This window comes from Lissotriton helveticus, chromosome 9 (genome assembly GCF_964261635.1).
Source record: "Lissotriton helveticus chromosome 9, aLisHel1.1, whole genome shotgun sequence".
NCBI lineage: Eukaryota > Metazoa > Chordata > Amphibia > Caudata > Salamandridae > Lissotriton > Lissotriton helveticus.
This window is the reverse complement of record NC_136070.1, coordinates 882307241-882323546: the sequence shown is the minus strand read 5'-3', so window position 1 is coordinate 882323546 and position 16306 is coordinate 882307241. Positions and strand designations below refer to the sequence as shown.

General features: G+C 42.8%; 1 protein-coding gene across 1 annotated transcript in view; it reads right to left on the bottom strand.

The window, feature by feature from the left end:
* LOC144781951 (cytochrome P450 2G1-like) overlaps nt 1–16306 on the bottom strand; it is a 737654-nt gene that overhangs the window by 443709 nt on the left and 277639 nt on the right. Inside the window, exon 3 of the mRNA XM_078661042.1 lies at nt 686–835. Within this exon, the coding sequence (XP_078517168.1) occupies nt 686–835 (150 nt within the window). The remainder of the gene's footprint in view (nt 1–685; nt 836–16306) is intronic.

The window sequence follows — 16306 nt, the reverse complement described above, 5'->3', positions numbered from 1 at the left end:
CACCAGCCGCCACTGTGCAGGGTGCTTCTAAATCCTTTACTCTAGTTCCTTTGTTTAAGCCTTGTCCCTCGAACCCACCGTTGCCTTGAATTGAGCTAAAAGTTTTACAAATTAGTCAAAATATACCCACAGTTTTGCAAGTGTATTACACGGTAAGTTTATGCAACCATAGCATTTAATAACCCATAATCCTCACAGCTCTGGAAATGGTGAAACCAAGTCATGAGAAGATTTACACCTAGGTGTAGGCGTAGCCCTATATCTAAGGATATCTACTTTTGCAACCATAACTTTGTGAATTGGGTTGTGTGTTTTTTCCATGTTTGAAAAAATGCACTGTCACAGTTATTCAGTTTCTCCCCTGTGCAATTTCCTGAACAAAACTATATAATTTTGCCATAAAGCCACAGTGGATTGGTTGTTCTATCAAAGTCTTCAAAATCAATCTAAAATCTAGAATCAGTTGGTAGGGTAATAGTCCAACTATCCTTTGTCTTTAAATATTCAGAGTTTTAAATGTTCATTAGGTTGAGTACACATCCCACCTATTTCTTATTTTTCTTCATAAAGACAGGACTGTAGAGCTGCCAATAATGTATTTGGTATCAAACTAAACTTTCCTTTGCAGATGATCATCATGAATTCTCTCTTGTCTACTTAAATCCCTGCTTTAAGTCAAACACACCTTTGGTTTTATGGAATTCCACCAGAAGAAACTGGATTTCTTCACTGATACGCTCTTCAATGCTCCTCTTGCCCATTCCAAAATTCCTAAGAGTTGTGATGCAAAAGTTACGGAGCTTCTTCCACCTTTCTCCATTGCTGAAGATGACTCCTGAATCAAGAAGGGAGGGAGGATAGAAACAACACAGAATGTGGACAATTGTTAGTTTTCTATGTTAACACAAAATACATGCAATAATTAGGTTTTTAGAGCAATCGCCTTTCTTTCCACTACCCTTCGGAACATCTCTAAGACACTGTTTATAGTTGCCAGACAGAAGACACTAAACAGGAGTATACCGTGCTACACAAAAATCAGAGCCATTCTATGCTCCTTCATTCAATCTTTGAATATGGTATGATTTCCATTTGCTGCTTTAAACCACCCGCTTGTGCTTTCCACCATATTTGTACACAACTTACCACAAATAAGCATAGACGGTGCAACGTGCACACTTAGATCATTGATACAAGTTACACATTAATTCTGATTAGGGGTGGGTGATTAACTCCACTCTTATGGCAGAGTTCATGGAGTTTTGCCCACTCGCCTTGGAACAGGGACCTCAGCAAAAACTCCACTTAACACTGTTTGACAGTTTTTTCTCTTGCATGGCAAATTAGCGAAAAAATCGAGCACTAAAAAGCTTCCAGGTTACATTTCTCAGCGTGGGCGGTTTCAGCAGGTAGTTACTGTTTACGTAGAGAAAACTGCTGCCCGAGTAGAAAATCTACACTATCAGCACAAAGAAGCAGTGCCCTCTGATTCATCAAGAGGTGCTGTTTTTGCTGAATTCATAGTGCTGAACAAGCTCCCGGAGCTAAGAATCATGGCGGCATGCCAAATTTCACCACCCGCAGAACTCCACTGAATCTCACAGAGTTTTTATGTAACTTCATAGAATTCCATAGTGAAACTCTGCAAGTTCTACCAACCCCTAATTTTGATTGGGCCCAGTAAAGAAAATTACTGAGTCCATCGGAATTATGAGTTCAGTGCTTGCACCACTGGTAAGTGATATTCCACGCTGAGAGTTTCTAGGCTGAATACCATGGAGAAACATGAAATTGGCACAATAAATCAGATCTCTTCATATTTCTCTCCACAGACTTGTAATTTTTCTTTATTTCCCTGTTCCCAGATTTACCTATTGTTAGAAATGGGATTTCTGGGTGGCTAGGGCTTGCCCCTAAGCCAGGTAGAAACCACTACTCTAGTCCGGGCAAGGGAGTTACACACTGAAGTTAGCCCCAGCTCACCCCCTCGGTAGCTTGGCATGAGCAGTCAGGCTTATCAAAGAGGCAATGTGTAAAACGTTTGCGCAACAAACACACACAGCAGTAATACACTAGGCACATCACAATAGAAACTCCACACAAGGTTATATCAAAAATGGCCTTTGCATTATCATAAATACTTTAGAATCATAATCACAAATGTACATTGTGCCACCTGGCACTAAACAATATTTCACACGGGAATATGTACATGACAGGGCAAATCAGGCCACTGTCAGAACCATTAGATCAGGTAATAACACAACCAGTGCTTAATTTGTAAAATATGAAGTGCAGGTGCTCAAATGTTAGTCGGAGGCCACGCCTACGTTTTACGGCTCCACCCACATACTCTATTAGCTCCACCCACATCCTCAACTAGGCACTGCTAAAAGTCAGATGTAATACCCGATCTGAATTTCAGCAAGGGAGCCTTCCTCATAGTAAGGTTTTGATAGGAGGTTCCCCTGCATTGTGATAATTTTTAAAAAGGTTAAATCAAAAGAGCCTTTAAAGCACAATTGTGAAATAAATTATCTAAAATCACTAATGCATTGAAAAGGGACAATTTCAGTGCTCTATGTGCCGAAAGGGCAATACTGGGGGTATGCCATTTTTAACAGAGTCTAAGAGTGCAAAGATACAACTTTGACATAGCGTATGTGACAAAATAAATCATAATGTTCTGAAAACACTCTAAACAGAACAACTTAATAAAATCATGCAATACACTCGAATGAGTCAGTCACTGTCGCTTTAATTGGCCGAAGGGGTATTGTTGGGTTAGTAAATAGTAGAGTATTCTGTTAAAGAGACTACGTTTAGAGAAACAATACCAAAAGATGATTATCATTTGGGCTAAGGAATCTGTGGCTTCACTTGTTGTGACTTTTTGTCCTCTTGTTGAAAATTGTTTTTATAAATCATTGTGTCACAATACTACTTCAAATGGTGCTCTTATCACTCAACAGTCTAAACTTTACTCTCTTTAGGCAGTACCACTATAGACTCCTGTGCAACAGTTATGGCAGTTAATAACTCTCATAAATAAGGTCTTCCATTTATAAAAACTGTTTCAGGTGTTTGACATAACACAATAGCTTAGAATAAGGTTTTGTTGCAATCATGTTATATAAAATTTTGACAAGACCTCATTTAACCTGGCTGGTGCCAATATTCCCACATCTATAAACACTAGTAATGACCCAACAAACCAGCAACAATTAGATGATATGGCCGGGTCACTCAGGTTTGACCTTCTACATTGACTCTCTAAATAGCGCTGCCATTACCCTGGGCATGTGTGAAACACAAAGGCGTTCTAGAGTCCCAGTCTCCCACATATAAAAGCTTGATAGCTCATGGTAGAAACAAGAGGCGGGCAGGCTATTCCCTCGGATTTGCTTCTGCAACGTCCGCACCGTTAAGATATATTCAAAATTCATGACAGTCTGCATACAGACAAAATGGCGCCATAACGATGCATCAACGGTATTAAATTATCAAGGCTTGAAAAACATCCTAACGACCATCGACTCATGCCACAACCATACCACCCCCTCCCCGAAAAAAACTAACTGAACCTTCACCAATGAAATAGAAGACAAGTCAGTATTGAGGGGTACACCAAGGTTGAGGGCTTGCGGCTTTGAACTGTGTGTAAAGCCATGCAAAATGCAGGGAGCTTGTATCCATAGGCCTCAGGAGCAAAACCCCCACCTTGGAAGTGTTCAACCATGGGCTCCTGTAATCTTCCAGTCATGTATGTGCAGAAGCCAGTCCATAACCATGTAACAGCCTCTGGGTGTTTAAGGTGAAGCGAAGTGTTTGCAGCATATATCGGGACAAACAAATATTACAGCTTCATGGTCACCAGGGCTACTCAGGGGTCAAAGACAGTTGGGGATTAACCACATTACCGAGTGACACTGCATAAAGCCACTAGTTAGTGGTCAAAGACTTCTAGGAACCCGGTTCCTGCTTATCCGCCCTTCGTCATCTGAAAAGGGCTGCTAATGCATTAAGGGATTTTCATTCAATGTCTCCTGTAAATAATCAGTCGCTATTTCATCTAAGCAAATAAAAAAAAAATGTGGGGTTGCATTTCTTATATACGACAGTTCAACGCAGAAACAGAACACCCTACATAAACACAACACAGTTCAGATACGCAGTGTTGCCAGCTGCTAAAGCACTCATAACATTCGCAGCATAAAAACACACCCCATAAACATTCAGGCGATACATCGCATTCATACAACAGCAGACATATAAATTTGCCATCCACACTATCCCTAACATGAGTAACGGCAAACTATCTCTAGGAAACAAAAAACACACACACCCATCATCTTCCTGTTTACTACTCCAGCCACTTTGAGACAGTACACATATAATAAGCCATTAACGATAACACTGACACACACAGCAGCAGCACTGACAACTAAGAGGACGTCTGCATCATAAAAACAAAACGCACACTTTTAATAACTAGAACCTGCTGAGCTGATACCCAGTTGGTTGATAGCGCTGCCTCTGTGCTTTGACACTTTAATCCCTGTGTTTACTTAGCACTTTTGAGGTATTTGACGCACTTTACACATAACCTTACCTAACTTAACATAAAATAGCATAACATAGCATAGCATAATCACGCTTGTGCACTAGAAGCCAGACATTGATCAAAAACCAGTTGCATCTCCTATAGACAAATTGGCGCCATAAAGATGCATCGTTATTAAACTATCAAGGCTTGAAAAATATCCTAACGACCGTCAACTCACGCCCCCCCGCTCCCGCCTCCCCCCAAAAAAGCAGCGCTGCTTTGGCAAGGGCCACCGCCACCCACTCACGACATATTATTGCCAATTCTGACGTCATGGCATGGCGACTACGCTACGGCGCCCTTAACTAACTTCTTCAGTCGAACTACACTGCAGCTCTGCTATGCTTGCTTTAATTCGGTTCTGGTTCGTCGGTGGTGAGCCCAGTGGGCGGCCGGGACGCACACTGACTGCACTCACCCAGTCACGCTGCCTTGCTTAGGTTATTAACGATTATTGATTAGGCCTGGCCTGCCAGCCTGCCTGCCTGCCTTACCTGATGCTGTTGCCCGTACTGGTGCAGCACTACTGCTGCCAGTCCTCACGTTATCATCGGGCATCGGGCAGTCGGGTGAGGTTGCGCTGTCTGCCTTGAACGGCCATTGGGGACTCGGTGGTGGGGTGCAACTGTCCGGGTATGCTGGGTGGGGCGTGGCCACGTGGCAATGGGCGCAATCTGTAAAAATCTGCACAAGCTTCCTACTGCGCACTGCCCTAACTCCTGCAGGTCGGAAATCAAGCCCCAAATCAGTTTCCCACCTGTAACACTGTGGTTGAACTGAGGGCCACGCCATCAACAAGATTGAAAGTGATATTTGCCATTCTCTTCTTCGCTTAGTCAGGGCAGGCCAGGGAGCTTGCTCATCACAGCTTCGCGCTGGGAGCGGGACTGAATCTCTTGGGACTCGGGACAGTACTGCGGAGTGACGATGAGACTTGAGAGATTGGAAAACACAACACTCTGTGCCAGGCCAAAAGCAAAAGTTAATGAAGTGCGTTCAGCTGCAGCAATGCATGTAGACCCGGCCCTGATTATTAAGTGCCGGTGCTAAGCACCGGCAAGCACCGGCACAAATTAAGCACTAAACAGAACCAGTAACTACTGACAAAATACTGTACTCAGCATCATCATAAACAGCATAAACGCATTATGTCTGTATCACATTAGGCCTAAACATCATAGAATGACATTTGGCATAAACACCTTTTGGATTTGCATCGGCATCACATTAGGCATACATCCTAGTAACCAGCAGTGCACCCCAGTAACACTAGGAAGGTGCACAAATCATTTGGAGGCCTTACCCCACCACAGGACACCAAATTACTCCAGGTTAATTGGCCTTCCTCAGTGCTCTATCGGGGCTGTTCCATATGCCCCTTGTCCAAATAGTCAGGGCTCAATGAGCACAGGGCATCCACCAGCCTGTTCTCTAATGGGGGGCAAGGGGTGCAACTCACCCTTGTTTCCTTAGAGAAAAGAATGCCCCCACGTGCAGCTTCCCAAGCTCTTGCGGTGCAGCTGTGGCAACAGGTACCCAAAAGTGTCTTGGGAGCCCCTCATTCCCGGGGCTCCTCTCCCAGAATGCTCCATTATCAAGTGAGGCCTCCAAAGTGGCCCAAAAAGGAATACCCAGCCGTTACATCTGCCCGCGCTTTTGCAGTGCATCTAAGGAAAGCAGCAAGTACTGGCACCAACCGTGCCCTGGGGCACCAACAATACTCCAAGCTCAGACCCCTCTCACCGGGGCTCCTTGTGGACTCATCCGGTCTCTTTGGGTAGGGAGGAGGGCACCGACAATGTGCCTGGCAGGCTTCGACTCTGTTGTGGAACCTCCGCCCCTGATCAGGTACTCTTGCCTGACTTCTGGCCCGTGCCTGGACTGACTGGCACCTGGAGCCCAAGACTCCTTTCCCTTGGCTTCCTCTTTGGGGTTTGGATGTCCTCCAATGCGGGGTAGGCTCCCTCCCACTACTCGGCCCAGCTCCGACCTGGAGCACACACGGAACGAAGTCTCCGTTGACCCAGTTCCCTTACATGTCACGCTTCTTCCGGCCCCACCAACAACCAGGCAGCTTGCCTGGCTCCCTACATGCTGTTCGTGGTGCTGTGGCTCCGGGCAAAAATTAGAAACGGGGTAGGCTCCAGCTCCACCTCCTTTCCTGTACTGGAATGCAGGGTAGGCTACCGCTCAGAGTGTCCCTGAATGCGGGATAGGCTCTTGCTTCCTCTCCAGGTAGCACAGAGGAATCCCCATGCCAGGATTCCCTCAGAATCCTCTGCAGCCCAGTACTGCAGGGTTTAAATGCTCCTCTCGTCCTTGGAGCAGCAGAGGAAATGTAGCGCTGATGAAGTGCTAGAAGCCAATAGTTTAGAGGGGAAAGGCGGGCCCAGGCAGTCTAGCTCACAGGGCCCTCAACCGGAGGGGCATTCTCTCATGGCGGTTCCTTCTGGGGCCCAACAGGTACAGCAAGCACCCCAAAACAGTACATCCACATGTGGTGGCAGCCCCAACATTTGTACAGGCTTCTGTCTTTGTTATGCCCTGGCACAGGGCTTGGGGAACCAGTCGCAACTGGTTCTGGGGGGTACTGAAGCACTTTGCGTACAGTGCTCCCACCCTCCTTTGTCAGGTTGGGTTCAGTCATCGGACACTCCACAGGGGGTGGAGCCAGCATTTACCCAGGCAGGCACAGACCTATTCAGGGTGAGGAACTACTCCTCCCATTATTCCAAATGCAGATCTTCCCATTCAGCATAGAGCTGACTCACCCAGCCCCTCTGGAGCCACCCACCTCACCAGCCCCTGTCACTCCAGAGCCAGACATGCAATATACATCAGGCAGGCAGAGACACATGGCGCACAAAAATGATAACTTCTAAAAGTTTCTTTCAAGAAAAACAAAATAAACAGGCTTTCTGTTTATGCGCAAGCGCCGCTTCCACCTGGACAAAGTAAGTTTCAAAGCAACAATTTTTCCTTCTTAAACAACACACACTCAACATGCAGAAAGTAAAGGAGTGGGTACTAAAATATCTTTTATGATTCTTTTGCTTTAGATGTGAGGTCAATCACTTTATTTAATTAAACAGGACAATAAAGGTCCAGTCTCAATCACAAAGCACAAACTTTTACGTCTCGAAGCTAAAACTATTTGTGCAAGTCAAATGCAACAAACCTTTCCCTTCAACCAATTGAACCATCAACATAGTGATTAAAAGTGGGGGTGGGCGGAATTTGCGTAATCGCGTTACGCAAATCTCCGCGAAACGGTAAAAAATCTCCGTGAACACGCGGAATTGCTTGTTCGCGATGCTTTTTTACTGTTCGCAATCACTGTTTGCATGCTCGGGGGAAATATCTCATGAACACGCATATTGAGAACGCGAACAAGCAAAACATTTTGCGAAGCCGTGGAACGCAGAATTTTGGGCAATTTTGCGTTCTCCATGGAACTCGAAATTACCCAAATTCTGCAAATTCCGCGAGCGGAACGGAATTTACCACCCAGGCCTAATTAAAACGAAACCCTTTCTGTTACAGACAAGAAACCAGTCAAACAGGACTCTTAACAAACTACAGGAAACTGAAAGCAAACATGTCTCAAGCCTAAATAGAGTAACTGATTAATAACATAGATTTATTCAGCAAACACTAGGGGCCAGATGTAGGTGGCCAATTACCGGTCAGTAACGGCCGAATTCGGCCGTTACCGACCGGTAATTGGATTTTGAGATGTAGGGCATGCATTTACAGAATCGGTATTTTACCGATTCTGTATTTACCGATTCTGTAAAATTACCAAATTGGTAAATACAGACTCTGTAAAATACCGATTCTGTAAATGCAGATGTAGCTTGCACATGTCAGAGTGCCACAAGGTTTTAAGAATCGGTATTTTACCACCCAATCCAATTGGGTGGTAAAATACCGAATCCAGGTGTGCATGCACATGTGTGCATGCACACCTGTGCCATGTGACACACAGACATGCCCTTAGGGCATGTCTGTGTGCCACATGGCGCACATGCCTATTTTTGGGGTGCCAGAGGGTGTCAAAGTGACACCCCCTGCACCCTTGCTAAAATCGGTATTTACCGATTCTGTAATTACAGAATCGGTATTGCCCATTGATTCCTATGGGCTGCAAGGCCCATAGGAATCAATGGGCAATACCGAATCGGTATTTACAGAATCGGTAAATACCGAATCTTAACGATTCGATATTTACCAAACCTGAAATACCTACATCTCCCCCCCTCTATTTTACCACCTCTTAAATACCGATTCGGTATGAATCGGTATTTAAGAGGTGGTAAATTAAAATTACCTACATCTGGCCCAAAATGTGTTATTCGCAAACTCTTAAAAAATGCTGCTTCTCTCCATTTTACAGAAGTATTTTTAGAGCAGCTGTCTTCCCTTTGAATGACAAAGGAAATTGAAGAATACAACACGAAGCCCAGGTACAATGCATAACTCTGAGTTACCAATAGGCTCATAAGAATGAGAGAAGGACCCTTAAAAGTACTGACTCCTTTTTCTTAATAATTTTCTTTAGATTACACCATGTCACTGTCCTGATGACAATCCCCTGATCAATATGGGGATTTGAAACGCTTTGGCACCATTCTATAAGAAATCCATGAGGGAATTTGTTAAAGTTATGCCTAGAAGTCACAAAAAGGATGGTTGATAAGGTCCCTACCCCGTTGACTTAAAGCCCAATCCCCATGGTTAGTATCTCTCCCCCAAGAAAAAGGAATAGACTTGTTATGAGAGTACTGTGAGGCTAACCTTTAGCTAAACCAAAGACTGGTATAATGTGTTTATTGATTATTGTGACATTATTTCCACTATTTATTATTTTTTCACCATTTGTCATTAATCATTGTTTTTTCACTTGTACTATTCAATGCAAAAATGTACTGTGTACCATGTTTTATACAAGCTTGCATAAAATTCAATGAAACTATAAATGCATGCTTTGAAATAACGGTAAAGCAATTTCGCCTGAACTAAGAAAATATATAGATATTGGTTCCCATGCCTGCTTGAATAAACAGCAGGACATTTAAATAACATGACCAGATTCCCTTTTTCCTTGAAGTTTTACCACGTCCAATCTGGCCATACTAGGACCTAACACCTTATTTACCAATTTGAAGAGCAGGTGTTCCCGCGAGGGTTTTGCTAATAATTGAGCACCAAAAAGTTACAAAACTAATCTTTGCAGGCAGGTCAACCCTTCTCCCTGGTAAAAAGCATGTCTGAAAAAGATACACTATCATTGACTGAATCTCATATTCAAAACTTAATTTACACACCATCCCCCTTCTCTTCCATCACACTAATTACTACGGCTAAGCAGCATAATGAATCAGAAAAGCTAATTCGCTTGAATAAAAAGCACATCCAGACTGTGTTACATTGTAATTTCCTTTTAGAGCACTTGAAAGCAGGCACCATCCCTTGGGGCCTGCAAATTAAAAATATTCCTGTGATCTTCATTGATGACCCAGAATACAAAAAGTGTTTCAGTTTCATAAGCACCAAGTGTAGTCGCGATTTAATGCTCCATACCATCAAAACAACCAGACTGTACTTAAAGCAAAAACACTTTTAGGAAAAATTGACAAGGAGATTCAAACATTCAACGATAACACCATCAGTTTCAAGACATCCAAATTTGAAAACGATTAAAAAATGTTCAATATTGAGACTGTATATCCATACTTAAAAGAAGACTACTATACAAAAGTGGACTCACGTAGAGCCTTATCAGAGTACCAAGGCCGCTCAAAAAAACAGATTTACTACCTCTTCTGAATCTTCATCATCAGACTTAACAGGGGAGTCTGAACTCAGAGAAGGTCCCTCCAAAAGACAAAACTCATTTTTAGAGAAATGTAAACAAAGGAACAGGGTAAGGTTCAAACAGCAGCAACCGTGGGAAATGAGGACAAAAAGAAACTGCTACAAAAATTGAATACAACCTCAATAATAAACCTATCAATTCGGCAACTGACACAAGCACAGAATCAGTCTTAAACTTGGGTGTTAAATTTGTACCTAATCACCACACTGGTTTTACCCATGTGAAGATCGAGGCTCTTGAGTTTTGTTGTAAGATAATACTTAAAATATTCTTCCACAATAAAGAAAATAAAGGAAATATGGAAACCTCAGGACTGACTTAAAAATCCAGCTTTATCCCTCCAACACAAAGTTTGCCTAAACAAGTTATTACCTTTGAGCAGGCAGTTTTGTCCTCAATCAGCCAGTTCGAAAACAAAAAACAACATATCAAAAGAAATACCACTTGGCAACAACAGAAAGCTTTAGTCGAACTGCAAAAAGATGAGTCTATGATTAGACAGACAGAGGCCGACTTCCAGTTGAACAACATTGGGGCCGCGAGGAGAGTCGTCCCAGCCCAAAGTTCGAGGTTGCTGGTCGGATATAGCTGTTGCTTCTGACGCCCCCTGCCTTGCGGATTGTGGTGCATGGCGTGAGACCTTGATGAACCAGATCTTTCACCCGCCCCAGGGAGTGATCGGGTAACTTTTTAGGACTGCGATCTGCTGCCTCTGCCAGGATTACGCGGCGGATGGTGGAGGGGCGTGGGCGGGGGAGTCCCTTTATCCGATATTGAAGAAAGACTGCGACTCTGCGGTGTGTTTCTTACCGCGTTTACCGCCTGGTGAGGTGTGCGGTGGTGCGGGGGGACATGGGCGACGAAGAATAAATGCGGTGAGAGTGGGATCTCCGCCCCCCTGGTGCCGAGCTGGAGCTGCATTATATGGCCCCAAGGGAGTCGATGGGTCTGAGCTGGGGCCGTGGGGGCTCATAAGCGATGTGGTCGTGTTTACTCTGGAGATTTGCGATACAGCCCTGGGGCAACCGGGGGAGATGGTGGCTGGCCGTCGATTTGGGATTTGATCGTTGATTGACTGACAGGAGCACTGCTGGCCCACTAGACACTGCCTCCGATTGAATTAACTAGGGCAGCTGCTTTGTGTGATATGTGACGCTGGCGCGTAACTCCTGAAATACTCGTCGGCAATCCGCTGATGACCAGGTAGTCTCTGCTACACTAGGACACTGTGGGGTGGCTGAGACTGCAGTGTGAACGGGACTTGCGGTGAACTGCCCGACTGGCCTGGGCAACATTGAAGGACTTGCTGAGGAGCTACGGCTCTAAAAGAACGCGGTGTACTGAAAGGCGTGCTTGTGTGAGTTGAGCGGAGGAGGACGGGGGATTGAATAACAAAGTGCTTTGTCCCCTATCTGTGTCGTTCGGTGCAACACCTCATTTGGCTAGTCCTACTAAGGATTATACCCCTTGCACTCCTGGTGTTACTCGGGTGCCTCTGGCTCTATGGTGATAGGTCCGGCCTGGAAGAGTTGAAGCGATCTAACGGTGGCAGGGTGGAGACGCCCTAAAGTATTGTCATCGGCGGACATTGAGATTACGGAGTGGCGGAAGACCCCGTGTTGGTTAATTCTTCATTCTGATTAGGTCCCGTGATAGGTGGCAACATGACTGCACGATTGGAGTCAGATAAGCCCCCATCGCGATCCTCCAAGGGATCCAGGACAATCCAAGTTAATAAACTTGATCGCTACACTATCCCTAAGGGGTCCCCGGGGGAGGTCGCCTTTCCTTATTGGCCCTCTGCCCAGGAATTTTATTTTTCAATAGCACTTCAATTCCTATGGGGTTAACATTGTATATTATTTGCTAATAACGGAAACCCAACTTAGCCTCAGTGACTATTATGCAGTGGTATATGTACTTACTTTATTGGCGGGGGTATTTGGAAATTCCCTCAGCCTTCTGGATTTAATCACCTCTTGTTACTCGCAGGTAGTATTTCTTGGGGTATTTCAATTCTAACCATCTCTCCAACTGAAACCTGCCTTTATTTTTTCTTGAATACCTGGGGATAATAGGTAGTATATTTTAATTTTAAATTTTTACCCACCGTCTATATCAGATGGAACATTGCTGTTGATAACATTCCTATACACGGGGGAGCTAATGCCGGTTATTATTCTCGACCCATGTGTCTCATTATATATATATATATAGATTCATGTTTAAGCCAGGAATAGCCTGGTATATATTTTATTCGGTTTCTATATTATGTCATAGACAGTCTGTAATTAGCTGTTTTCTTAAAAATCATGTCAATCTGACTTTGGCTTAACCCCATAATATACAGAGCTGCATCTAGTTCTACACTTTACTTTAAACTTTATTTCATGCTCTCATGAATCCCGGAGTTAAAATAAAGGATTCTTTGGGCCTCCAATTGCTCTGCATTTACCCCATTCTCGAGAGCCGATCTCGGCTTCTCTTACCTGAGGGTGGGATGTGGCCGCGGTCTCTCACTGTCTCGTCTTATCTTTTCCGTGGAATGAGAGCATTCACTTATGCGTGGGTTTATATACTCCTGCCTCGTATAGCTAATTGAATAATTAGCATCTATTAGTGAAATTGACGAGAGTCAATATCCGCTATTCACTGCCATAATTGTAGTTTTAGTTCGTAGTTCCTATACGGCTTTGCATCTCGCGAGATTACGCGGCCGGGGCAGAAGCGGTCTGTTGTGTCCTTCATCTTAGTAGTTCTTTAAATATTCCGTCAGTAACATCACATATTGCGGCAGTGTTGTCATTCTGGCCCTTATGTAAATAGATGTAGTGATCCCGATTGCTTTTCTAATTATATCTGTTTCATTCTATCGTCTCCATGATCATATGCATCCCCTCAATTTATTGCGAGTATTTTATATCTACCAAGTAACTCTACATATGAGAACAAGAATTCTTTATAAAATGCTGACGCGCGCCCCTATCTCGGCATTTATTTGTATCGATGTGCCAGATTCGGCCACATTGAATAATCATATAAGGTTGGTCAAATGGGCCTGGCCTAGATCTTTTTACAACGGTTTAATGATGATCGAACTAACGTTCCGATTCTACTCTGGTTTCAAATATACTTCTATTGGAAACTGGAGGAGGATATTCGTCATGTATACCAGTGAAAGTTATTGGCTACGATATTATTTACTGGCTCACATCGCGATGCGAAATTGTTAACACATATATTTGTTTCTCTCCCCAATGTTGTTAGAAGAAGTTTACCATTATAGCCAAATTTAACATTAATTACAATATTTTGGTATGATATCAGTTATACATTCTTGGCATTATTGTCAACATGTCTTTACATCTATGAAATATTTACATTAATCATGATCACATTTATATTTTTACAATCTCATTAGATCCATATACCAATCTTCTGATCACACTTCATAGAGGTCATTTTCATGAAAAAGTACATAGATCTACAAGAAAATTGTCCGCTAATACATTGTTGTTGTTCTACACATTTTAACAATATAGATCTGTTCGGCCAAATACACTCCTTCTCTATCTAATCATTCTATCCCACTCCTCCCTACTGTTCAGTCCCTGGTAATAGGATTTAAACTTGGACATGAAGAATTGTTCTCTTTGTTTACGCATTTTATCCAGGTCCCCTCCTCGCACGGATATTCTTATTTTCTCTAGGATGAACAATTAGAGGTCCTCCTCTTTATGGTTTTCAAAAAAACAGTGCTCCACTAATGGTGCATTCTTTTTATGATTTTTCAGGGCTGACCGGTGTTCAGTGATTAGTAGGCGTATTTCACGCCCGGTTTCTCCCACATAGGCCTTCTGGCAAGGGCATATTAATAAATAGACCACATCCGCGGTCCTGCAATTCACATGTCCGTTCATCCAGTGAGAGATGCCATTGATCTCCACTCTTTCTGATTTCACAATGTTTTTGCAGTGAGTACAGGTACCGCGCGGCAAATTGCCTCTAATTGCATTGGCTCCCTTTATGTTCATCTGGTGGCCTAGTTTGGGCTCTCTGAATGTTTGTACCAAGTGATTCCGGATAGTTTTGTTCCTTCTATATGCATAAGTTGGTTTTTGTAAAGGGGTAGTACCTGTCTTATTGAGTATGGACCAGTTCTTATTGATCACATTTTTTCATTTGTGACTGAAACTGTTAAAATTGGACACCATTACTATTCCTGGTTTTTGTTTATCAGTCTTGTACCTAGGGTCAAATAGACTTTCTCGATTAAAATATTTGGCTCGCTTGTAAGCTTCCTTAATACGTCTTTTAGGATATCCCCGTTGTAGTAGCTTATGTTTTAAAATTTCTGCATGGGTCTCAAATGTTTTTCTGTCACTACAATTACATCTGATTCTGAAGAATTGGCTAAACGGTATTCCATCTCTCTGACATTTTGGGTGATAACTCGTATGATGGAGAAGAGTGTTTCTGTCAGATGGTTTGACAAATATTTCAACAACTAGTTTTCCTTCATGCCCTTTAATTTTAATGTCCAAGAAATTAACAACTTCCTGACTCTTATTGGCAGTAAATTTTAGATTAGGATCCCCACAGTTTAACCATTCCAAGAAACTCATAAGGTCTTCTTCTGAGCCCTCCCAAATGAAAAAAACATCGTCCATGAATCTAGACCATTTCTTCACATTTTCATAAAAAGGGCTCAATTCATTATGGATATGCCTTTCCTCAAATTTGCCTACGTATAGGCACGCCAGGCTTGGAGCACATGTGGCTCCCATACTGGTGCCCTTTGTTTGACAATTATAGTCCCTCTTAAAGAGGAAAATATTGTTTTTAAGGATGATTTCTATGCACTCAATAATGAACGTGTCCAGAGCCGAAAGGTCCCCCTCATCATTGCTTAGGATCTCCCTCATCATTGTAACTGTATCCTGCTGGGGTATGTTGATGTAAAGTGATTCTATGTCTAAACATACCAACCACTGACAATTCTTATTAAAATCACTACCCTCAATTTTAGAGAACATATGGGTCGTATCCTTAATATACGATGGTAATCTGGCCATTAGAGGTTGAATAAAGTGGTCCACGTATTTACTCAAAGGTTCTGTTAAAGAGTCAATACCTGAAACAATCAGGCGCATGGGTGGGTCCTCCATATTCTTATGTACCTTAGGTAACCCATATAGGGCTGGCAACTTTGGATATTCATTTATTAAAAACCTATATTCTTCCTCACATATAATGTTGTCTTCTTTGGCGAAGTTAACCAAATCCCTAAATTTCTTTTTTAGTTTCTCCCAATCCCAGAAAGAATAAGCGGCAATACCAAGAGCTTCACCTTGTTAAGTAAGTGACTTACACCTTGGTAGTACAGAGTCAATAATGCGCTAATGGCTAAACACATATATTAATACACAAACTATGTTCTCAATAGCAGAGGACTTGTATGCAGAATTCATGATAAAGAGTCTTACGAAGAGGACCAAGGAAATAACTGAAAGGTCCACCATTACATGAGAGGAATCCATAGATAGGCAATTCATGTAAGCAATATATATGACAACCAGAGTAGACACTTGCAATACACAGATTAGCAAATTGTATGAATAGATAGATATTTCTTCTCAAGTAGGGATTATTAATACTAATTGTATGTATTCATTTTTTAGAATGAAGAAGTCATGTTTTTAAAAGTTCTGTCCTGAGGAAGGTGTTTATACGATAAGGAATAAAAGCACTGAAACGCGTCGACACAAGGACCCAATTTTTTACTTTTTATTGTAATTTGTGTACTAATTTGAGATTGTTTA